The 26,600-nt window shown below is 36.6% G+C and overlaps 1 protein-coding gene across 3 annotated transcripts; it reads left to right on the plus strand.

The window, feature by feature from the left end:
• Positions 1 to 1,194: 1,194 nt before the first annotated feature.
• rbl2 (retinoblastoma-like 2 (p130)) lies at positions 1,195 to 20,619 on the plus strand. Of its 3 annotated transcripts, none has more exons than XM_007228196.4 (22): positions 1,195 to 1,529; positions 2,853 to 2,983; positions 4,342 to 4,542; positions 4,943 to 5,007; positions 9,294 to 9,422; positions 10,405 to 10,562; positions 10,725 to 10,789; positions 10,954 to 11,125; positions 12,115 to 12,278; positions 12,577 to 12,689; positions 13,399 to 13,502; positions 13,602 to 13,739; positions 13,867 to 14,031; positions 14,803 to 14,899; positions 15,021 to 15,251; positions 16,145 to 16,404; positions 16,620 to 16,796; positions 16,971 to 17,042; positions 17,129 to 17,231; positions 18,548 to 18,765; positions 18,913 to 19,077; positions 19,223 to 20,619. In XM_007228196.4, the coding sequence occupies exons 1-22, from the start codon at positions 1,392 to 1,394 to the stop codon at positions 19,394 to 19,396; spliced, it is 3,240 nt and encodes a 1,079-aa protein (XP_007228258.3). In that variant the 5' UTR covers positions 1,195 to 1,391; the 3' UTR covers positions 19,397 to 20,619. The 3 variants fall into 3 exon arrangements, with proteins under 3 accessions (XP_007228258.3, XP_007228259.3, XP_022527898.2); XM_007228197.4 differs by having other exon boundaries at positions 18,554 to 18,765; XM_022672177.2 differs by lacking the exons at positions 1,195 to 1,529; positions 2,853 to 2,983; positions 4,342 to 4,542; positions 4,943 to 5,007 and adding an exon at positions 7,390 to 7,479.
• The last annotated feature ends 5,981 nt before the right edge of the window (positions 20,620 to 26,600 follow it).

Below are 26,600 nucleotides of genomic sequence, written 5' to 3' on the forward strand. Positions count from 1 at the left end.
CTTTAAATGTCACAATTGTAGGGGGGAATTAAAGTGGGTAAATTAAAGTGAGCTCTTTATTAAGTACTTTATTAAAATAAAGTGTATAAAGTACTAGAGATTTAGACTTAGTAAAAGTACACATGATCTATCAAAAAAGTGACTAGAATTGAAGTTGAAGTCTTCAGAAGCTCCACACTTAAGTACTAAAATATTCAACATTGCTTTCACTGTTGCAAGTGGTTTATTCAAATAATTAACACAGATGTACTACTCAGGTGCTAAAAGTAACAGTTATTGTATTAAATAGGTATTACAGAAAGCAGTGGAAAGTTTAAATATCATACTGTTTATATCATTTTAAATGTTTAGGCTAAAGGACACTCACAATTAATCTGGCTGCAACAACAGTACAAGCACAAGAATGTACATAAAGGAGTCTTCAATTAACTCTCTAAACAACTTGCCAAAAAAAACTATCCAGATAAATCGCATAACTAAATGCTTTCATCTAATTTTCATTGTATACAATTGAAACTGGTTGCATCCCAAATTTTTCAACATGATCATTTTCTCTTTATTTTTTTTCAGTATTAAAAATATTAAACATATTTTATAAGCTGTATTTCTGCTCCATCTGAACCCTTACTTTTTTGCACTCACTCAGGGGCGCCCTCTGGTGGTCTGACAAACCCGGAAAGCATTTTAAAGTGAGTACTCTCGTGTAAAAAGCATCAAACTCCGTTCTGTTATCAAGCTTAAACCATTACTGAACAGCAGTGAATAATCTTATAATCGTTATTAGAGCAAGTTAAAGCCCTGTCTCAAATTCAATGCCTTTTAAAACCTGTAAAAACTTGTAAAACATAATGGAAGCGTTTTCTAACAACAGAAAATAAGAATTAAATTGTTATGAAAGGCGGGTCTTATTGTATATGTCTTGAAAATATGTTTCTTTAACTGTTTAACTCGCTGGGTTGGAGTTTTACGTAGAAAAACACCGGGACTAGACTAGCCAGGGACTGGAATGACATTTGGGCCGTAAAAAGTGGGCGGTCCCATTAGTTCTGCGTGTTACGAGAATTCGTGCGTATTTTGTATTCTCGTAGTGACCTACGCAAAATAAGAGCGTATGTCAGAGAGCATGGGAGCTTACTGTACGCACTTAGCGTAAGTCAGGCACGCAGCTAGTAGCTGTCAGTCAAAGGCCATTTAAATGGCTGCACTGTGCAGAATCGTACACTGTGCCGTACAGCAACGCAATAACTCGCCTTGGGTTTAATTTAAACGGCTTAAATGCTGTTTTTCGGAAGCCTGTATTGCGTTTGGTCCTGTTTTCCCTCCGTACGTAGTCAGAAAGGACTGCGGCGAGTGTAGGTCGTGTAGTTTGATCTAGATACAGTTGCGTGAAAATGAACGAGGAGGAAGACGCGCTGCAGAAAACAAGGCAGGGGTTTGAGGATCTCTGTCGAGCCCTGAATATGGACGAGGAGGCGAGTAACGGGGCATGGAGGAGCTACGAGAACATCAGCAAAAATTACACCTTAGAGGTGAGGGAATGTGGGGCTCATAGGGTGGTTGAGTGTGTGTATATAACGTTAGTTAACTACTTAATAGCTACCTTAGATTATGTATGCATGTCTACCAATACAGTAGGCAAACACTGTGAGTGTAAATGCTGATATTTTATGTGGTTTAGGTGGCTTAAGCTGGTTTTAGACTGAGCTCAGTATGCCAATAGGCCTTATATCCCCTTGCAATTTACTTTGTTTCATGATCTGTTGCTTTAAACACTGGATACTGTACATTACATTACTGTAAAATTCAGTGAAGTATGATTTATTGTCCTTATTTGTTCACTACATCTATGAAACGTACAGCTCTGGGGGAAAAAATAAGAGACGCTTTAAAAATTATATATATTTTTGTAACAAATCGAAAACCTCTGGAATATAATCAAGAGGAAGCTGCATGATCATAAGCCATCAAACCAAGCTGAACTGCTTCAATATTTTCACCAGGAATGGCATAATGTTGTCCAAAAGCAGTGTGTAAGACAAGTGTATATAATTTTAATTAGCTAACTTAACCTAGATTATTTATACATGTCTACCAGTACAGTAGACACCTATTGTGAGTCAAAATGCTCGTATTTTTGGTGATTTAGGTGGCTTAAGCTGGTTTAAGACTGAGCTCAGTATGCCAATAGGCCTTATCTCCCCTTGCAGCTTGTACCACACTGATCAGCTTTTAAAGAAGCATGATCTGTTGCTTTAAACACTGGATACTGTACATTAAATTACTGTACAAAGCAATGAAGTATGTTTTTTTGTCCTTGTTTATGCTCTAAATCTGTGAAACATAACACATATTACATTAACATACTGATGTGGGGCTCATATGAGTGGTTATAGGCTCTTAGTGGGTTTGTACATGTGTTTTTACTGGGGTTCAGTGAGCTTCCCAGATGGTCACCATTCCTACAGCCAACTGTAATCTAGGCCTCATGTAGGTACAGTGTACAAATCATTCGCACTGGTCCAGTCACTGACTCTAATGAGGCCAGTCACTGACATTCATATATGTGGGGGGACGCATGAACAACTGTTTTATATATTGGATACTGTAAATTTCTGTACATGTTCTGTAAGGTGTTGTTTAGTTATCCTGTCACATCCCATAAAACATAACACATAGCTACATGCGGTGATATATACCTTCTTTGCAGTTCATTAACTGATGGCTTGTTTTGTTTCTTCTTGTTTCTTTTAGCCTTCTCCTCTATTTTAGTCTTTATATTCATGTATCCTGTTACGGTGTAAAGCTTACCTGCTAATGACCCATCCCCCATGCGCTATCTCTCTCTCTCCTAGGGTAGTGAATTACACTGGCTGGCGTGTGCCCTGTATGTGGCCTGCAGGACGTCTGTACCCACTGTTAGTAAAGGCACAGCTGAAGGGAACTATGTCTCTCTTACACGGATTCTGCGCTCCTCAGAACAGAGGTCAGCAAATCGAACATATTTAACACTGCAATCAATATCAATCAATATTCACATGTGGAAAAAAAGTCATTATGCATGCACTACCATGCATAATGTGCATATAACAATTTACACCCTGTGGTGGTGCAGTTAAGATTATTTTAAGACTGTATTAGCGATGAATAATTGTATATAATAATATATAAATAACATAGTAATATAATAATAATAATTTTAATAATATAGTATAATAACATAGTATTTAATAACAAAATAATAATTGTTCAGTCGTTTAATGTCATTCTTTCGATTGCATCCAATAACAAATTATCTATACAAGTCTAATAGAAAAGAAGTTTTGTTCAAATACAACCTGCCATAAAACAATCTTTATCAGTTGCATTTATATATCTTAAAGCTAGAGTACACTGGTTGGACAAACAATAGGCACAAACAAATATAATCACTTAGTTGTTGTGCCATGCCTGTGTTTTAATGCTGGGATAATCTAAAATTATCTCTGCACATTAACTTTATTTCTTTTGTATTGTAATTGTCGCTATTTATTTCTGAATATTTTGAAAACAACAGCAAATATTTAAACATCTGTGTTTTTATAGTACACATGCTCTGGCCTTAATTACTTTAAATTTCAGTCTGGCAAATCATCCTATACAAAATAACTTATAGTTTAGGCATGTTACAGAGACATACAATATGAACAATTTATTTTAATCAATCAGAATCAGTGGGTATTTAAAAAGAGTTTATCATGCTTTGTCAGAGTAAAGGTAACACCACCATCCTTCCTACTATATTTTGGATCATTGTTGTTAGGATTTGATTTCCTTCGATGACAAGAACATTAGTGAGTTCAGGATTTCGGATGATGACCACCTAACCTCATTCCCAACTATCCCATTCATTATCAGAATCATTATGGCACATCATCATTCCTGAGAACAAAGTTGTGCCAGGCACTGGCTTTGTACCCCTCTAGCCCATGCCTGGCATTAGGCATGGTTCCAATGGGTTTATAATTGTGTGCTCCAGAGAGTCTTGTGGAATTGACAATACTTCCCTACAAAAAGTAGACAGGCTCTTTGTGTGCATTTGTGTATAGTTGTCACCAACAACTATAACAAAGTAGTTGAATGCATTAATTAGAAGAGGTGTTAACAAACATTTGGACACATAGTCTACATTCAGTGGAGGACACTGGTAAAAGATTTTATCATAAGTCATTTGTTGAATGTGTGTTTTTTCTGAGACAGCAGAAGTAGCTTATAACGTGTATGTAATATAGCTGACAAATGTAAATGTATGACTGGCAAAATATATTTAAACTCTAAAATAACTGTGACTTTTTCTTCCTATAGCTTAATAGAGTTTTTTAGTAAAATGAAGAAATGGCAGGATATGGCCAACTTGCCAAGGGAATTCCGGCAGAGCACCGATAAACTGGAGAGGAACTTCACTGTAACAGCTGTCATTTTCAAGAAATATGTCCCCATTTTTAAAGACATATTTAAAACCCCCTCTGAGGAACCGGCTCGAGCGCACAGAAGCAGGAAACAGAGGTGGGTTTTTAAGTGTAAAGCTACACTTTGTCATCTTTACTGTAATCCACTATGGTGTGTGCTTGTATGATAAGCTAATGTGTAACTTTTATTGACATTAAATGTTACATAACCAGAAAGGTCAGATGCCAGTTGTAGTAGTTAATAATTATCAATACTAATAATAGACTACCATGTTATCTATTTGTATTTGAATGTGGTTGTATTTCGCAATTACAGTTGTACTTTGCTTATTTCTGATATATAGTAACATATGTTTGAAGTAATATCTCAAAACAATAGGGATGATGTGTTGTAAATGAAGTGAGTATCTTTGCCCTTACACAAAGTTATAAAAACCTGTATGACCTTGCTTGCTCTTCTTCGAGTTTGAGTTAACTCAAATTTCCTGTGTCCTCAGGCGGCATCCCTGCACTGTGGCGGAAGTGTTCCACTTCTGCTGGGTCCTGTTTGTGCATGCAAAAGGTGAGATACAAAGCTCCTGGAGCAGTGCCTATACAATGAATTATATACTGACACAGAGCAATGTATTGAATTTACTTTTACATCAGTAAAATACATTACACTAGCAGTCACTGGTAAAATTAGTAAATTGAAAAACTAATCGCTGTTGAAATAATAGCCTGTATATTGTTTTATTTATGTGGAAATGTACTTTCTAGCTTAAATGAAGTCAATTCAGTGCATCACCTATTTTATTGCATTGGTCTTATTCTTTAAAAACCTGTGAGAATAGTGCATCTGCGGCACTCATCTTCTGTAATATTATAGAAGTGAGTTGTAACTTGAAGAAAATGATTACACTTAATCCATAAAGGCTATTTTACACCAGATGCAACACATCAGTGCTGAAAAATACAAGCTTAAAACCTCTCAGTATGCTTAAGAGAAGTGGTATTATTTGATATAATATGATGAAAACTTTAACAAAACAAAGTAATTTTTTAGCATTTAAAAAATATTAATTATTGTATCGTATGAGCATAAAATGTTGCAGTGTAATCCAAATGGCCCTGAATTATGTTGCTTTAATGGTAAAATAAAGTCTTAATGCTGCTACCTTAATTAATAACATTTCTACAGTCCAGAAACCAGACCATTTTCACACATTTGTTCTTATTAAGAATTAAATTGCATAGATGGCAGCCTGTATAGCATGTCCAATATTACTATATTACTATTTTTTGTATCTATATTTTTGTACATATATTGATATTCATGATATATTGCTTAGCCCTAGTTTAAGCTGGTCCTTGATGGTAATTCTGGAAAATCATTCCCTATACTGGTTACTAGCTGTTTAACAAACTCTGAACCAGCGTACTGTTGCAGGAGTGTTGCTGCAAATTCTGGGCTCTGTACACTCTGTACAATGTCAGTGGGCCCCTTTCCATGCCAGTACTCAAAAAATCAGGATCATGGGCCCCTCTCCTTACTCAGGCCCTGGGTAGTCAGATCCACTTTCCCCCCCACTACCACGCCCATGTACTGTTGTATTTAATTTTGATCGGAAACTAACTGCATAGAGGCTACAAACAAACCTGAGTCTGTTTTAACTGGAACAAATAGTGCTGGTGTACTGTATCAGATGGGATATAATGTAGCTTACTGTTGCAGGATTAGATATAATAGAATAACTTATTTTTAGCTTTAAAGTATCTTTTTTATATGTTTGTTGGCTTGCATTGTACACTTAGCAAGAATTAAACATTTATAAAACTGAAAATATATATGCATATATGTTTCCTAAGCAACTGCTAGATTGCTGCTTGCATGTCTGGTGTAAATGGCTACATTAGTTAGTAAAAGTGTGCATTGCTTTGCAGCACTGCATCTAGTGTAAAATGGGTTTCACAGATCATACACAGGCATTTAATGTGCATTTTTTGTGCATAAAAATATATAAAGTTATTAATAGAGAAGTGTTTTGCCTTCGTTATTCTGGGTTTTAATGGAGAGGAGGTCACAGGTCTTATAACAGAGTTAAGGTAATGAATGAGAAGAGGGCATTGTTTACTGGATTTATTCCTCAGAAAAAAAGTTTAGTAAATGGAAGACTGAGTGGGTCATTAGGTGTGAGGTGGGTTTGAGTGTGGGGATTGTTCCTACTAGTTAAGGAGAGCTAAGGCTTGGTCATGTGATCACAAATCATTATTAGGGCTTGTGCAGGCTTGTTCTGTATTAGCTAGATGCCAGGGGTTGGGGGCACACATACAACACAAACACACACACACACAATACACTCATGTACTGGCCCACTAGTTTCCTTGCAATGTGTTTGTGCATAATAATTAGGTAAAATGAGCTCTTGTGAATTGTGTGGGAGTTTGATCGATTTTAACAAGTCTTAACAGGCTTCCAAAAAGGTGTTGAAATATCAAAGGTTTCAGCAAAGGTTATCGAAAATGCTCAGTGGTGCATAAACCACAGTAATAGAGAAGGTGCAACTGCCTGGACTTGCAAATATGGCAAGCAAAAACAATGTCTAAAATGCTGCTCTGTTGCTGCAGTCGTGCAGCATGATAAGCATTAAGTTTAGATGCGTGATGTTGCAGAACAATGGAGTTTGACAGCTGCGTGCCTTGGCTGTGTTTAAAGAGAGAAGCACAGAGCAGGGGAAGAAAAAAGAGAGAGAGTGCACAGCAGGGGAAAAAAAAGCACACCGACCGAGGCAATTATTTCCGGGCATGTGCAGCATGCACTGCTTATCATAGCAACCAGTGCAGATGACAAGTCAGGACTTGTCTGTATTTGAGTAGCCTATGGTCTGTGCAGGGCCAATGGGATGGCTCTTTCACTTCCACTCTTTTCCCCTCCCTCCTTCATTTGCTTTAAATCTCTCTCATTCTGCTGTCATGATGCATAGATTATTCTGTCCAGAGCTTCAGAGAGTGCACCTTTTTTTTTTTTTTTTTTGTGGATTTTGCTGAAAACCGTGTAAGTACAGTACATTTTGTTGTTTAGAGTAATTTGTAATTTTGAATACATATTTATACATATTTATGGAAGGTATTTGATATAATTGTATACATGTGTGTTACTTTAATGCTTGCTCTATTGTAATAAGTCTTAATACGCTTTGAATAAGGCCTATTGTTCAGTAACTACAGTAAATTCTATAGTTATTATTAATTAAAATAAATGTAAACAGTTTTAAGTGAGTTACAAAAGTGAAGAACGCTATTATTTTTTGAGCGTTTTTATTTGTAATTCAGATTTGATTAATATGATTCATATTAATAAATACTAGCTTTATGTATTTTACTGTGACAAGTGTACTCAAAATGCTGACATTATAATCTCCACATCTTAAAAAAAACATATGGCAGTCTAAGGAGTGTGTCTAACGTGCATTAAAGAACTGAGAGAAAAGGGAGGCTTTCTGGTCTAAATATTCATCATTTTCATTATTAACTCCCTGCTGATTGTTGTCTGGGCCCTGCAGACGTGCCCAGTGTGTGGGTTCCTCCTAAAATGGGTTAAACAGGAAGGAATAAATCTACACAGCAGCTCCTAGCACTGCAGCCTGTGCAGACTTTTCCTGTTGTTGCGAGTGGATCTGAGCTGCTGTCTGGCTGATGTACAGCATGTGTGTGGTTCAGTGTAGCTGTTGTAAAGCATACTTCAGCTCACAGTGGCAGGCAGGCCCAATGGTGGCTGATAGGGTTGTACTGTTAATGGAACTGAATTAAGGCCAAATATGATACATGAGAAGCGTGCATATCCTTCTGAATCTTCTATATCATAGCTAACCTTGTATGACATAGTCATAGTTTGGATAGACCAAGTTGTCATTTTTATATATATTTGTATATTTCATATATTTATATGACTGTACCAGTCAAAAGTGTTTGGTTCATTTGAACTTTTTTTTCATTGTAAATTAATACTGTAGTTATCTAGACTATGAAGGAATACATAAGAGGTCATGTAGTAACTTTAAACAATCCAAAATACTCTGTGAAGCATTTAGTTGGGCTCTTATCTGAGGTAACTCTTGGTCTTCCTTGCCTAATAATAATATGGATTAGAACATTACTCTCATTAAGAGGACAAGAAATTCAACTAATTAATTCTTGACAAGTTTAGCACAGCTGTTAACTAAAAGCCATTTTAGGTGACTCTACCTCATAAATCAGACCAAAAAATGCAGAGATGTGTAAAGCTGTCATCCAAGCAAAAGTTGCTACTTTAAAGAATCTAAATCTAAATATATAAATATAAAACATATTCTTATTTGTTTACCTTTTTTATTTTTTTATTAAATAATTATGAGTAATATCCATGTTGTGTATATATTCATGGGATAAATAGATGTAAGTTGATCATGAAGTGATACCTTAGGGGATGTTCCAGGATGGCCCACACCTGTATAACTTTTGAGTGAGGTTGAACACCAGCCCATCCCTATTTCTGCAGAAGGCCCCACACATGGGCCAAGGCACAAGTCATGGGACACAATACTAGTTCCTGTCCAATGCTGTTAGACATGTTAGTGTATTGTCATTTATGGTACACAACTTTTTGTTTTGCCTCCAATTGAGTTCTTTACAGTAGCTGCACAATTTTACTCGTCTTTTGGACCAATCTGAACTCAGCAGTGACATTTCAGTGACATGGTATTGGGTGTTGTTTTGTTAGAAGCTACAGTAATACAAGTACAGCAATGTTGTTTGGACTTTTATAATTGTTTTCTGTAAAATTTCTCATTGTCTTTTAATAATGTCTTTGTCCTTTTCTCATTACTGTAGGAAATTTTCCCATGATCAGTGACGACCTTGTGAACTCCTATCACCTGTTACTGTGTGCACTTGACCTGGTCTATTCCAACTCTCTGTTATGCTCCAATCGTAAAGATCTGCTCAACCCTTCCTTCAGAGGTACACTCCTGACACTACAGTTTTGAATTTAAAATATTTATGGGTATTTACACTGACTTCTGTAGTGATATAGTAAAACTTAATCCTAAATATTTAGATTGAGGGAATTCTCATATTTGACAATCCAGACCAAAGTCTGAACTAAGGTTTATGTTTGTCCCTCCCAATTATCCCAAAGATAAGATAAATAAAATAAAGGTATCCTGCACAATTTCTTGTATTTGGTCCAATCCACCTGAAAAAAATGTGTTTTCACCATGGTTCTGTTTGATCTGAACTGGAACCACATTTTTTTGATCTGACACAGTTTTGGTTCATGGTTTGGACTGTGGTTCGAAATACCATTTACCCTTACTATTTTGTTTTAAACCAAATTGGAAAATTCTTCAATAACATAATAATTTTGTTCTCGCTCACTTCAACAAATTTGTCATGTTGTTCTTTTATCATTAATGATATTTGGTCCTCATAAATTGTAAATCTAAACACACACTGGGGTAATTGTAAATCTAAACACACACATTATGGGGTAGTTTCCCATACATGTATTAGGCTTTGTCCTGAACTACACATCATTTTGAAGATTTTCCTTTTTCGTTTTTTTTTTTTTTTATGCATTTAGAAAGGCCCCTTTCCCCTGAGAAAGTGCATATAGTGAACGCTTAAGAACAATTTGTACAGTTTGACCGTTCAGATCATATTAGATCCACTGGGAGAGCTAGACAAATAATGAGCTCTTGGACTCCCAGCCATGGACACCTTTGAGGGTATATTTACATTGTGTGTGCCCTGAAAAAAAAACGTACAGTACCTGTACAGAATCTTTTTTTCCTACAGTATCCGTTTCCACACGTACACAGAAACAGTGTCTTTTTGTAGAATTCTAGTGACAATCATCTTGTGAGATTAATGAAGTTACACTTCTGCCATGTAAGCTTTGTATCTGAGAGCAGTCTGTCTGTGTGTTTGTATACGTTTATAGGTCTTCCAGAAGATTTTAGCAGTAAAGACTACAAGCCGAGTGGTCCCGTCTGCTTCATAGAGCAACTGTGTGAACTGCATGATGGTCTGGTACTGGAGGCCAAAGGAGTGAAGGAGCACTTCTGGAAGCCCTTCATTAAGAGACTGTTTGAACGCAAGGTGCTCCAGACAGCATGAATTACTACAGAAAAATCCTGATTTAATGCAGATTTCCTGTTTGTTTCAAACTTCCAATGAAGTTTACAGTTTGTACAGTTTTATCTGCCTGCAAATCTACATTATCATAATTTTCTAATCGCTATGCCTCCTTCTCCTTTACAGATTTTAAAGGGGAAAGAAGAGATACTGACAGGATTTTTGGATCCTGTTAATTTTGGAGACAGTCTGTAAGTTTGTTGAATTAGAAAAATGATGCATGTTACCTGATTAACAACATATATGTTATAACTAGTGCCTCAATCTTAAATCAAGGTTCACTAGATGGAAAGTTTTTTTCCGATATCTGCTCATTTAATTTTCTTTAACTTCTTTGCTTGTGTGTATCTCTCAGGACGTCTCTGAATCGAGTGTATGAAGAGCACATTCTGTCATCAGGAGCTCTGGATGAGAGAATATTCCTCGGAGAAGGAGCAAAAGAGGACATCGGCACCCCCGGACCGTGCCTGTGTGAGGGAATCGAAAACCAGGAGCACCCTGCTAGCATTCTTTACAACTCTTTAACTGTAAGAGTGCATGTTATATCACTGAACATACTGCAACACACCTTACTGTATATCTGTATACACAAACACTACTCTCATGAAACAATTTTAAATACTATATTCTTAGAAGAGCATATTGTCACTGTCCTATGAAAAAATACTTATCTCCATTTTTTGTCGATTTTTAGTTTACTACATAATTTGAATAGATAAACTGTGCCAAAAAAAAATTGATGAACGGACCAATAGAAATACTTCAAAATGACCTGAAATAACCTCTTTTTACATTGACTTTCATTGAAAGTTTACAAGGTTTTTCCTTTCTCCTGTAAAGTTGCTGTTTTGGAAATAAGTTGGACATCGACGATATATTCTTGTTTTGTTATGCTGTTAAAATGTAATTACTACAATTAGAAATTAAGGGATTACATTACATTGAATTTACAGTAATTGCCTTTGTATATAATGAAGTCTAGCCTGTAATTAAATTATTTATTTTTTATTCAGTATTTTTTCATACCATTGAAATCAGAACATTATTCAAAATTTAAATCTATGAAAATTTTGAATATTTGTAATGAGCCAATAAATGGAGGTGTTTTCACCTCTCCATCCCCAAAACTAGAGGGAGGGCAAAGCCTGCACAATACTGATGCCAAGATGGATTACAGCCATGATAGTAAAACTGTCTAGATTAATTGACACTGTATGACTTAATAAAATCAACCTGTAGCTTATGACAAACACAACACAACAAAAAATGTAATCATATTATAATAATACTAATATTCCGCCCTGCCTACTGATGTGGTTCATTGTATGTATATACATTATCATCTCTCACTTTTAATCAGTCATCTGTGATTCAATTAGATGTTTTAATTTTAGGTTCTGATATTTTTTACTGCAAGCATCAATGCAGACTTCTAAAGGCTTAGATCAGATTATAATGTTATTATGATTTTTTGACTCTTTTTAAATAACCCCTAATCTGTGTATCTGTTTCACAGTCGTCTGCTCTGAAAGTGTCCACTCCACTGACGGGCAGGACATACGTGCAGGAGAGCAGTGCTGGCACACCTGTTTCCATGGCAATGCAGGGCGTAGGGCGTCTGCATAGCCTCTTGGCAGGACTGAAGCACAGACCGAGCCTGAGACTGAGAGAGATACTGAAGTAATGCACCAAACACTGAACTGTATTCTGTACTGCACCTCATTAAAACCCTGAACAGGAAGTACCATGAAGCTGCCACACCTCTTACAGACCAGTTCTGTGTATAAACATAAGTACACATAGTCTTGTGTTGTTGAAGCCGCTGACTACCAATTTAATGATGCTTTAACAAGTTGGAGGAAAAATAATGTATTATAATGTAAATTCAACATACAGTAACCTTAAGAAGTCACTTATCAATGTGCAATGTCTTGTTTAAGGGATTCAGTGAAGAATATAACTCTGATTGTGCACTCAGGGCCTGTGCGAGGGACCCCACAGAGGGCATTGCTGGCAGACTGAGGGAGATGTCTGAAGCTTTTCTCCAGAACTATGAAACAAAACAAGAGGAGAATGAAGTTCTGGCTAGAGGTACAAAACTAAATGCATCCCACTGTATTACCAAATGCAGGATTTTTAACCATGGTTTAATTAATTTAATTGAGGTAGTTAAAAAAAAACTATGATATACTTTATATGTATAATGTGTATATTTTCACAATAAACAAAAAAATGAAAAAGCTTCAATAATACGGTACATAGCAGCAATCTCAAACTGCATTATCATGGAGTGTATATCTTGTGTCACTGTTGACCTGTAATCTAACCCCCCATTCCAACACACACACACACACAGACCACACCCTTTACCTTTAGGTATTGTGTTTTGTGTAAAGAAATATCAAAACATGTATTGTGTTTTCTGTTGTATTTTATACATTTGTTATTGTCAGTGACTTTCGCTAGTCTTGCTCTTTTTTACATCATGGTATTTGGTAGTAATTATAACATAGATATAACAGTATCTATATATCTATATAACAGTAGAGTATATGTCTGATTAGACCCCAGTTGTCTTGATCTTTGATATCCACTGCACTGTCCACTGTGGGTGTTAATGCTTCTATAATTTCCCCTACATACATGACACTGTGAATGGAGGAATGATAAATGCCTGCACAAGTTGCATTTAAGGGTTTAGATATTAACCTTTAACTTAGTGTACACACTGAATGTATGATTCTTAGGATTCTTCTGGAGTATTATGCTGAAAATGTGACTGTATACACATTCTTTGCAGATATTGCTGCAAAATACTTTAGGCTTGCTGAGGCACTCTACTATAAGGCGCTGGAGGGAATCATTGATCATGAGAAGCGAAGACTTGGTGACAGCGACCTTTCTGTGAGTTATCACTCGGTCACTCTGTCATATATTTATTCTGTCATTCACATTTTTTGTACTGTACTGACAATTTTATCTAATTAAAACACTTTTTTTCAGTCTATTCTAGAGCAGGACATGTTACACCGTTCTCTAATAGCCTGTTGCTTGGAGATTGTGATCTTTTCCTACCGTCCACCCGGCGAGTTTCAGCGGGTGCTGCAAGTCTTTGAAATACCTCCCTACCACTTTTATAAGGTAATAAATTTGAACTCATAGAAATATAACAAATGTTTTTAATGCAGTTTCTGTGTTTTAATAGTATGCCAGTACTGATGATAACTGTGATCATCTGTGTCTCTGTTTCTCTCTCACTTTGTATCAGGTAATCGAGGTGTTGGTTCGAGCAGAGGAGGGTCTGTTCCGGGAGGCAGTGAAGCATCTGAACCATGTGGAAGAACAGGTGCTGGAGAGCCTGGCCTGGAAAGAGACTTCCCCTCTCTGGGACAGCATCAAAGGGGCCAAGAACCACGTGCCTTCCTGCCAGGAGGTCAGAAACAACACCTGCTTCTAACCACATTCATGACGGCTTTAACCCTGAGACATCTAGTCAAGTCATGTCAAGTCAACTGGTTTTATTGTAATTCTTTAATTGCTAAAGGTGCTTTAAATATATATATTTTTGAGCGATACAATAGATGAACCCCTTTTGGTTTAAAACAGAACAGATTAAGTGTGAAGATGCTTTTAAAGGTCTAAAGAATCTTTACTGGATATAAAGGATCTTTACCACTGGATTGTTTTTTTCACACTCATCCATTTCAGTTAAAATCATGGTTCTTTAATGTTCGTTTCCACCTTTGAGTAATGATAGGCCTGTCACTGTAATTACATTTTAAACTTGTCATACACTTTATGGACACAAATTCAAACATTTTTGAAGTTCAGAATTGCCATTTTTTCCTATCAAGAGAACATTACACAAGATGTTGACTTTACTTAAAAAAGCGTTTATTTATGTTTATTTATTTAGGACATTTAAATATACATTTAATTATTTTTAGTACGTAAAAGTTAATTGTTTTATTATCATAAAGTATTTTAAACAGAAATGCCCAGCCTAAGAAAAGTGCTTATAGTTTATTTTCCCTTCCCTTTTACTTAACGATAAGTTATAAATATTGCAAATATTAAATACAAATTTACAATATGTGTTTTTTGTTGCCAGCAGTAGCTGCAATCTTTAAATGCTAATACGATTTAAATTATTATAAATAAATATGTGTTTGTGTGTGTTTGTGTGCATGCCTGGACGTTACAGGTAATGCCCCCTCAGTATTTGGAGGATGGATCTGGCAGCAGCCCTCAGAGTCCCAAAAATAAAGAGTCCAGTGCTAACACTGCAGGTGCAGGAAAAGGTAATAAGAAAGTCCTGACAGACTGCAGACAGAAGCAGAGAGAATGTGAATGTGAGAGTGAATTTTAGATTGACCCTCACAAATGTGAGTGTTTTTTTTTTTACTCTGTTCTTTGCTGCAGGTGTACTCCCCTCATCTTCTACTCTCCAGGAGCGCTACAGCTCTCCACCCACCGGTACGGCACGCAGACGCCTCTTTGTGGACTCGGACCCCACCCCTGACCCCGCAGTGTCCAGCAGGGTCACCCAGCCCTCCCTAGTCAGCACTATACCTGCGGGCCAGACTGTAGTTACTATGGCAACAGCTACTGTTACCGCAAACAATGGTCAGACGGTCACCATACCTGTGCAAGGTAAACTGAATTATCCTGTTGGATTTGTTTAGAAGAGGCAAAAATGTAAGCAAGACACGTTATACCTAAATACATATAATTAATACATATAGTATTAATAAATACAAATTAATATGTTATAAATCTAATGTATATTGAAATATGAAGCTTACTGTAAATAGACAAAGCACTTTACTCACCCAACTAAATGGTTTTCATAAGAGATATCTGTGTAGATTAACATCCAGCACTCATTTCACTTTGAAATTATTATTATTTTTTTTTTTAAGGATTACAGTTTTTATTACTTAGGCGCGTCTTGATCACAAAGTTTTTGGGATGGTTTGGGAACAGCCACACCTGTCATGAGGTTTTATTGCTATGAATACTGGTCGCTGTGCTCATGGCAAGGCGAGGCAGTTTGATTGAAATCTGATAGTGGGTGCCAGATGGATGGGACAACCCATTTCTGATACTGTTTGGGTATTTATCATTCCTTGATTCACACTATCACGTGTACGTGGAATATGGCATAGAATGCATTACCACTGTGGACAGGGCCATGGGTGGAAATGATGAGGGTCTGGCTAGAATTATCTGTGTGAACAGAAACAAGACTGACAGAAATCAGAAAAAGGCCCCACACACACATGGCAAGCAGATAAAAAGTAATGGGAGATCATACTGTGTCTGACTTATGGCATTTGGCATGTCAGTGTATGTCAAAAAATAAAAAATAGTATAGTAAAAGAGTATAGTATACAGTTTACTGGTGAAAGTTATAATATAATAATTTATTCATTGTGGCAAATTTTTAGCAATCCTTGCGATTGTTACCACCCTGTTGCACACTGTTGCAAAGCTGTATTTCTGGAACATAGTTGGAATGCATTTAATGTCCTTCCCTTCTGCAGGTATAGCCAATGAGAACGGAGGCATTACATTCATCCCGGTGCAGGTAAGTGTGACAGGACAGAGTGGGGCGGGGCTGCAGCCTCTCACTGCCCAGGCTCTGACCGGCACACTGAACTCCCAGCAGCTGACACCCACTACACCCACCAGCACTGCCCACAGCAGCCCTGCATCAGGAAAACAAAACAAGAAAAGTCCTGCTCAAGTAACACCTCCAAACAGAGCCCAAAGAACAGGTTCCCTCAGTCTGTTCTTCCGCAAGGTGAGCAAAGGTTTATTTTTAGTGTTCTATGGAATTGCTTGTTAGCATTAAACCTAAACACTCAACAATGCTTTGAAAAGAGTAATGTATAGATTTATGACTAATAGCTTGACATTTTGTTATAAATTTTACATTGTTTCCAGTGGTGGAAATACAGGTATCAAGACTGAAAACTCCACAGTGTGTTAAGACCTTCTTCCTCCTCTGTGTTTCAGGTGTATCACTTGGCCAGTGTGCGTCTTCGTGACCTGTGTGTAAAGCTAGACATTAGCACAGAACTGCGACAAAAAATCTGGACATGCTTTGAGTACTCACTGGTACACTGCACTGAGCTGATGATTGATCGGCACCTTGATCAGCTGCTAATGTGTGCCATCTACGTCATGACTAAGGTAGGTAATAGTAGTAATAATGTCTCTTTTACATCATCATTTATTATTGAACAATAAAGTAATAAATAATTACTACTTAATCACTGAGTTTATACAATTGAGTTTTTTATCTGTAAAGTAAATTTCTAATTAATAACCAAATAATAAGCATGTGATGTGTGATCTGTTGTACAGGTGACCAAAGAGGACAAATCCTTCCAGAATATTATGAAGTGCTACAGATCTCAGCCTCAGGCCAGCAGTAGTGTGAGTACAGCAACAGTGCTTATATGCTGATGAAGTGTGTAGAGGTGATGATGATGTCAGTGCTGAGAATGATGTTTTTTTTTTAGGTTTACAGAAGTGTGCTGATATCAAGACGAAAGAGAAGACAATCAGGCAATAATGAAAACAGCAACAGACAAACCTCTCCATCTGAAGGAGGACATGAACAGGGTAACACACACATACTGTACTTACACTCACCACATGTCTTTAAATGTGTCATTTTGCTAAACGGATTAGTACTTGCCTTTTTGAAATACAGTAGTTGCATATGCATGCTGTTCATGTACCCACATTGCGTGCGTTTGTCAATAAAAGAAAATAGACAGAAAAACGAGTGAATCAGAAAAAGCACCCAGTCTGACTTCAACCTATAAATTAAAATTCATGGCCTCGCCCACCTCAGCTTGTGACCGCCCTCTGCAGAGCCATGGAGGGAGTGTCACAGTGTTGTTATCCAATCAGAGGCAAGAGATTTAAATATCATGAATATTCATGAGTAGGAGCTGAAATTCTGACATTCTTCCCCGCCCACTCCTCCCCCAAATTAAAACAGCCTGAAACAGGAGCGAGCACCGAGCAAAAAACAGCTTGCGTGGCATTCATTCACACCAGAGACTGTAAAAAAAGATGGAAGCCGTGTCGCCATTACCATTCATTCAAGGAAATTGAAGCCAAAATCTTCCTGAAACCCGAGTCTGCGCAGTAGAGAGCAGAGGAGGGAGAAAGACTGGGGAGACAGCCTACTCATTAAAAAAAAAACCCTAAGGGCTGCCTCGAAGTCACAGGCTTCAGAGCAGAGCGCAGCTGACGGTCTGTTATTGGTCCCACCCCATAACCAGCCCTTTTACAATAACCACACCTTTTTTGAATAGAGCTGAATAACGTTTTAAAAACGAATTCTGTGGGGAAATAAAATTTTACAATATAAGCAGAGGTTATACTAGCTGTTGCATTTAAATAATGGAGGTAGAATTACAGTATATTAGAAAGTATATTAGTATATTAGTTGTCTGTTTTGCCATTGAAACCTATGGGGATGGGTGGGGTTACACAGCTTTCTGAAACCGAACATTTGAGAGAAGATGCTCTGTCCAGCTATACACAGTCTATGATTCATACTAAAGACCAAATTAATGAAAATCGGTAAAATGAAACAATTAAACCTCCTACACGTTTGTGTTCATAATTAGTCTAGAAGAAGTTTTGACACTTTTGCATACTATCATGTTTTGTGGAAAAACTGAATTTACTTTTTAACATCACAACCCCATCTCATCTGTTTCATTTAACAATATATCTCATCATACCTTTACTTCATACAGATTCACTCTGCTTACTGCCATTTTCTTACTTAATTTGGAACAGTAACCAACAACATAGACTCACTTTAAGCTCTAGAAACATTTTATATCAACTAAAAAAACAGTATAATAAAGACTTTTGAGTGCAGAAGAGAGTGCCTTCATTCTCTCTGTTTCCCCCAGCAACAGGAAGTGGTGGTAGTAGTCCCATGCGCTCCAGCAGCACTCTGCCTATTCCCCAGCCCAGCAGTACCCCCTCCACGCCAACCCGTGCCCCAGGAGCCCCACCAGAGCAGGAGGAGGAGGAGCGGGGTGACCTGATCCGCTTCTACAACCATGTCTACATCAAACAGATCAAACCGTTCGCCCTGCGCTACTCATCCAGCTCGCCAAAAGCTGAGGTGAGTCCAGAAGCCCACTCACTAATTAGTGAAATGTTGATCATTAATTTGCTTGTATAATGTATAGTAAGAGGTAGAGAAGAGCATATGAGGTCACCAGTCAGTGGAAAAAAGATTTTCATTTAAGAGTGAGACTTCTGATTGCAGGCTGAGACTCCGCCTTTGTGTCCGTATCCCTTGCTCCGCATTGGCTCTCCACGCAGAGTTCTCCTGTCACACAACCACTCCATCTACATCTCTCCACACAAGAGCGGCAGCCCCCTCACGCCCAAGGACAAGATCTTCTACTACATCAGCTCCAGTCCCTCCAATGTAAAGAAAAGCATTTATACACACATACACTAATACAATGCATTATAATAACATACTTATTATTTCTGCCTGCATGAATCAGACTTATGGTTTATAAGGCTTAAATTAATTTTAAATGAATAATCTCTCTACCCTTCTTCTCCAGCGATTGAGGGAGATTAACAGCATGATCCGCACTGGAGAGACGCCCACAAAGAAGCGCAGTATGGCTCTGGAGGAGGAGCAGCAATCTCCTGCTAAGAGGCTCTGCCAAGAGAACCAGAACGCTCTCCTCCGCCGCCTTCAGGACGTGGCCAATGATCGCAACTCCTCCCACTGACATAGAAAGTGCTGCAAGATCCAAACTCCAAATCTAACGTCCTATAAAAATATAGGAACATCCACAAACTAGTGACTACAGTATCACACTGAAACAGAAAAATGCACAAAGAGGCTCTGACCACTTACCACAGACCACCGGCTTCCACAAAACACCCACAGGAGATAAAGGATAAACATTTTGCTTACAAATGCTTGCAAATGCAGCCACTTCATATCTCTTCCATTTTGATGCATTTGGTACATTTTGAATTGCATTTTCTCAAAGAAGAAATAAAAATAAGCTTAGAGTTAGCAAAGTTTATATATTGTCAGTGTCATGCAAAAACCTCGTCATGCATCTCCAAAATAGCAACTTTTCAATAATAAGGAAAAAAATACTTCCTGCAAGTCAATGTAAAGATTTTTTACTGCAGGTAATGTTTGAGCATTTCTGTTTCTTCCACTGTTAAAATTCAATCATGAAACAACAGATAAAGAACAATTGCCAAATACAAATTATGCAGAAAAGTGCAAAATGGAATGGAAATACAAGGTTTTTGCATGACAGCAATGCTTTACTTTTACTCAGTACATACTGTAAAACATTTTAGGAAGACTTTTGAAGATAAAGCACTTAACACAGCATTCGCCAGCAGATCTTTCAAAGCGTCGACATTGTTCTTGCTTTTTTAAGAAGTATTTTCTTAAAAGATTGTTTATCATTTTTAGTGACCAGAGTTCAGTTTTCTTATGATACCGTTAAGAAAAAGATAGTGAACTCTTTTATATGCCGCAGTGTGTTTGTGTTACTTGTGCGTGTGTGTGGGTTATATAGCTAATATATTTATGCTATTTTTTCTAACATTTAGAGAGATATCAACTAGGCAAAACCAGCACCTAATAATAAGTATCATGTTTATAGTATAAGCTGTATTTCACCTTTAAAGCAATATTTATTTATGTCCCCTTGTGTTGTGCACACGTTCTACAGCTGTGCAAGACATTTTTTTCTTTTTCTTGCAAGCATTTTTTCTTCTACTTTTTTCCTTCTGGAAAATGTATTTGTTCTCTTGTCATTTCTGGAATATGATGTCAAAACAAACCCTGTCTGTTCATGATGTTGAAAGAAGCACCTTTTATTGTAAAAGTGCCTTTTTTCCATTGACCTCTACTGAGCTTTGTATGTGTGCTTAACATAGAGTTTCCCTACATGGCATTTAATAAACAACAGAACACTTGTAAGCTATGAAATCTCATGTTTCTCCACTAGATGGAGTCCTGCTCCCCACAAATGCTGGCAGCCTGACATGGTGACTGACCCACCATATCTACCATGCAAAAAAGGCAGCTGGAGCGCTGTCTCTTTGGCACTGCATGCATTAGGTTAGTGTTATAAAGCACTGATGCATGCTGCTATGCTAGATTGAGCTACAGGCTGAAATCCCTGACTGGCTCAGAGGGCACAATAGACTGCACTCGACTCCACAGTGCAGTGACTGAAATATGATTTCGTACTGTCGGTATGTAGTCAACCCCCACTGACTCATAATACTCATTTCACTCATGACTAAACAGTGTAGACTAGACTTAAAACTTTCTCATTTCAGCAAATAATAAGAGCTGGAGGCCCGAACTGCTTCACAGTGAGACTGTCAAAGGAACATGATTAGATAGATGTACAGCTCTGGAAAAAATTAAGAGACCACTTCAGTTTCTGAATCAGTTTCTCTGATTTTGTTATGTATAGGTATATGTGTGAGTAAAATGAACATTGTTGTTTTGTTCTATAAACTACGAACAACATTTCTCCCAAATTCCAAATAAAATTTTTGTCATTTAGTGCATTTATTTGCAGAAAATGACTAATGGCTGAAATATTTTTTTTTCCAGAGCTGTATTTTCTTAGTTTTTGACAGGTCAACACATTTAGCATTCACATATTAGAAAGCACTGAGCCATTTAGTAGCTTGAGCATACATAGAAGGAGAGCACAAATGCGTTGTCACAGAAAATTTACATTTACATATAGGGCTTTTAGCTGACACTCTTATCCAGAGTTGTTTACAGGGTTGTTCTTATTACAGAGGTGGACCAATGTAATGTTAGCAGTCTGCCCCAAGAACTCTTATTGGTGTAGCACAGCATAGTCTTCCAGACCAGGAATTGAACCCTAGTCTCCCTTGTGGTGTTAATGTGTTATTGACATCATTAAAATCTGCCAATTGATAGTTTATACTTTGTTAGATTTAATGATTATGACTAAATTTTATATTTTTTATATTGACCTCCACTGCAAGGTAAGATGATATTTTCCATCTCTGCTACAGGTGTCGTTTTTGCAACAGTAACAGTACACTAATCTGCTAATTCATTGAGGTTTCTTGACTGATTAATTTGAAGCTCAAACTATATTTTATATTATATTATATTCTTCTGAGATGTGGCATTTCATTTTTGTTCATTGTAGTAGATATAAGTCTATCAATGATGAGTCAAGCCTATGACTCAAGCACATTTAGCTATTCATGTAAGTCTGTTTAAACCCTACTGTACGGTCTAAAGCAGGGGTGTCAAACTCATTTTGGCCGAGGGCCACATTGGCATATTGGCTGTCCTCTGAGGGCCAGATGTAACTTATAAATATAAGAAAATGTAACCAGATGTAATATAAAATGAATATAATTACTCCTTAATGTTAAATAACTCTCAATATATTATTTATTCAATCAAATATTACAGTTGCATGGAAAAAATGTTTGCTTGTTGCTCAATTAACATAAACCCTTTTAATTTGTCATGTTATGAAATCGAAAAACTCCATCAATCAAGAACCAAACTAGTCAAGTGAATAGAAATGACATAAAATACAAGTTATATTAACTTTGATCAAAACGTTTGATACTGAAATAAGGCTTAATAAATATAAAATATAAAATTGTGAGCTGTTAAGAACATGTGACAGATTTAGCATTTTCTCAGATTTAGCAGTTCCTCATCCAACCACTAGTCGGAGCTGCAGCAGCAACAGCACAAGCCCGCAGTCTTTACTGAGTCAGAGCTACAGCCCAGCCACGGGCTACAGGGCTCAGCTGAGCCAGTCTGATCGATCGATATCTAGCTAGCTAGATAGATAGATAGACAGACAGACAGACAGACAGATAGATAGACACTTTATTTATCCCGAAGGAAATTTAGGAGCGTTTTTAAAGTTCTTCTGTGTATGAAATAAAATAACCCCACTAAACGGATAATACAGCTCTCTACAGTTCATCTTTCAGCCCAAGCAGCTAACAGCAGCAGTTTAGAGCAGAGTCACGGAGTCACTGCTCGGATTACATTATAAACAGGTCAGTTAGCGCGCTGCTAACCTCAGGATGTTTATAACTACGGAGTTTAGTGGACACACCACAGCAGCAAGGTTAGACTGTTGAAGGCTACTGAAGACTACTAAAGCAGGCAACGCAGCGTAAGCAAAAAAAAAAAACCACACACACACACCAAAATACAAGTTAAGATAAAATATGAAAACGACCATAATAAAGCATAAATAATTAAATTGAATTGCGGGCCAGATGTATGCTTATTTTGTTAACCCGTGAGGGGCCGTATGAAACCGCGTACTTTGAGACCCCTGGTCTAAAGCATGTCTTGGGCTGTGTGGCCAACAGAGCATAATATTCTTTTCAAAATGGCAGCTTTAGCAGCTTTAATATTTTATGGCTACAAAATGGCAATAGTTTGCAGAGATTAAGTTTTTGTTGCTAATATTAATCAAACTGTATTTAAAATTAGATACCTAACTTCTGTTTTTTCAAGATTTCAGAAACCCACAGCTTTTATTCAGTGTCTTCTGTAGTGGACATTAGGACTTACTGACTCCTATTTGTACCACATTTCTATACTTTAGATAGCAGAGGGCTGAGTGAGGCTGAAATGATTTAACCCAGAGGCGTTGAAGGGGAGTCAGACTTAGAGCTGAAAGAAGATGAAGTGGAGGAGGGCTAGACAGTTTAAAGCAGAAATGTGAAAGGTCAGAGGAGGACCTGGCAGTTTTTGAAGCCTAAGCTAAAAATTATTTTCTTCTGGTTTCTCCAAACGACAAACCAGTTTTTGGGAATTTATTTTCTACGTCTTTATCATCTTTATGTTCATGAATGAATAAAAATAAAACAAAAACGTACATTAAAATTAATACAGTACTGTTACATCTTCCCTATATTCTGAGACTGAGTAATACCCAGTTCACTACATATAAGTTCACGACAAGGGACATATGATTAAAAATATACTTTTTTTTTTTTTTTGTGAATGACGTTTTACTTTCAACCACAATACGTAAATTATCTAAAATAATTAAAATAATCAAACCTTTTTTTCTAAGTCTCATTAGGGCAAAATTGAAAAAGAAAAATCTTGATAATTATTATTTTTACATAACAACTTAGTTGTAAAGTTTTTTATTTGAAAACAGACAGCTCAATTTAGTGATATACGAGCTACTGTTTTCTTTCTTTTTTCTTTTTTTTTTACAAATACAAATCATCCCCTTCAAGCTTACATGCAGCCTTTATATTAAACACAAATCATATACATATTATATTTCAAGTAAAGGAAACGTGTCAAATGTGAAAATTGCTCCCACATAAAAGAGTTCTTTACAGGTTTCTGACAGAAACAAATGGCTAAAGGTGTACAATATCGATTATCCCATTTTAAAAATCAGATAAATACAATAATTGTATTATTCAAATTAATTAGATAAACTTCCCAGCCCTTGGTCTCATTATCCATGTATACAGACAGCAGTAACTACTGGACAGGCCAGCAGATCCCATGGTGACATGATGTATTCAAATTTATGTATGAATAATTCTGTTGTTTTGTTTATATGTATTATGTGTAGCATCCATTATGTTGAATTATTGTACATTTGATAAAAAGTGGCAACTTTCGTAATCCTAACATTTCAATGCAATAATTTCTAAATATATTTAAATCATCTTTTGAGACTTTAATGATTAAAATGATACAGAAACAAGCTTCCCGTGTCCCAGACTGCTGTTCTGTGATCTAATACTAAACGTGATCAGAGGGGAGTGAGGGGTGAGGTGATGAGTGAGGAGATGAGTAACACCTGTGTTGATTTTGAGCTATAACTTCAGATTAATATGAGAGGGCATCGCAAGTCTGACTATGAATGAGTCAGTACTGCTGGGAAGTCTGTTTGTGTATCTGTGTGTGCGTGTGTGTGTGTCCGTACTGCTTTTTCAGTATGGCCTCGGTGAAAGACTCACATAACTGAGTGTGTTAGTCAGTGTGTGAGGTCACTGTCTGAAATATGACCACATGCTGGGCTTTCATACCTCACTCAGCTCATTCATTTGAAGTGTACTGAACCATTGTTAATCAGTGTTGCTCCCATACAGCTCATATCAATGCTTCGCAGCAGCATGCTCCCTCTGAAAAGATGGCATAGTTAGGGCCTTGTTTTGACATTGAATAAAAATGGCATTTTTCTAAGTATAGGCAAAGTAATGTTGCTTAAATGCATTGAAGAGACAGTACTAAAGTAAAACTGGTGATTCTTGCTGATTGATGAAGAATTATATGTAATTTATGTAACATTATTAAAGTTATAATACACACAGTTTAATCTCTAGGCCTTATACAGCCCATATATATATATATTTTAAAAACATTATTTACATATAGCCCAGGATTTCCAGCATTTGGCTACCTGTGGCTCCCTTATCCCACCATTATGCCTGTCATATTAACACATTTCCAGAAAATGGACCAGAAAAAACTGTGATAAACAATACTATTGTAATTTTAAGATCATTTTATGCCAGTGATATCAGGATAACCCAGTAGCATAATAATGCAATAACACCCTTCTTACGAACAAAAAGGTTGTAGTTATTATAGAAATTCTGACATTAGAACTAGAATTTAACACGCATATACATAAAGTTAGTTTGGGCACACCTTAAATTCAGTGTTTTGTTATTATTTTTTACATTTTCCGCATTGTAGATTAATACTAATATCATCCAAACTATGAAGAAAAACATTATTTGTTAAACAAAAAAGTGTTAAAGCAAACTCGAATATGCTTTATATTTTACATTATTTAAAAAAGCACCTCATGCTTAGTATTTTCTCAGTCAGCTTTATAAGGTAGAGTCACCTGGAATGGCTTTCACTTAAGAAATGTGCCAAGAGTTAGTTACTAATTTTTTTGAGTAATTAATAAGAAATGAAATACTTTAAGAAATGAAGGTCAGTCCGAAAAATATCTAACTTTGAAAGTATCCTCAAGTGCAGTCGAAAAGACCATCAAAGACATTATGATGAAACTGGCTTTCACCAGGACTGCCCCAGAAAAGGAAGAACAAGAGTTACCTCTGTTGCACAGGATAAGTTCATCAGAGTTACCAGCCCCATAAACTGCAAGTTAACATCACCCCAGATAAGAGCACCTAAATGCTTCACAGAGTATTTTGGATTGTTTAACAATACAAAACTATATGATTCCTTATGTGTTCCTTCAAAGACTGGAGGAAATTGAATGGGAAAAAAACATTGAATGAGAAGGTGTGTATCCTTTTGCTTGATACTGTATTCTAAATAAATATGTGACTGGTACTGTATTGTAAATAAATAAAATAAATCAAAACGAACAAACAACTTAAAAAAAACATTTAGATATATACTAATAAATGTTAACAGGCCTTGCTGGTGAGATAAAATCGAGGTCAGCTGATTTACTGAGATTATGTGACAGGCCTACTCACTGCAAAACATTTAATGGACCATTTATAATCTAAACAAATACATCACTACTAGTATTTCACTGTAAAAGGCCCTATTTTAACCATTGCTTAATATAAGAGTTATTATTTGTTTCTGTCAAAAAGATTTCCATCAGTTGCTTAATATTCTGCATTACAATTCCAAAAAGACTAATAAAATAGACTAATTAAAATGTTTTTTATTTAAAACAAGAATGCTTTGTGAAACACTTAGTCATACAAACATAAGATCAAGTATTATATCACTAAATTCTATATACAGAGATGTGTTAACCTGAATGACCTTACAGACCTGGAATTTTCCTTATTCCTTTGATGGAGGATAAACATGACTATTACTGTCAAACTGATCTGTTGATTTAAGGTTCTGCAGTGTGCCGGACAAATACATAAATACATGTGTCATTT

The sequence above is a fragment of the Astyanax mexicanus genome, chromosome 2 (assembly GCF_023375975.1).
Source record: "Astyanax mexicanus isolate ESR-SI-001 chromosome 2, AstMex3_surface, whole genome shotgun sequence".
Lineage (NCBI taxonomy): Eukaryota > Metazoa > Chordata > Actinopteri > Characiformes > Acestrorhamphidae > Astyanax > Astyanax mexicanus.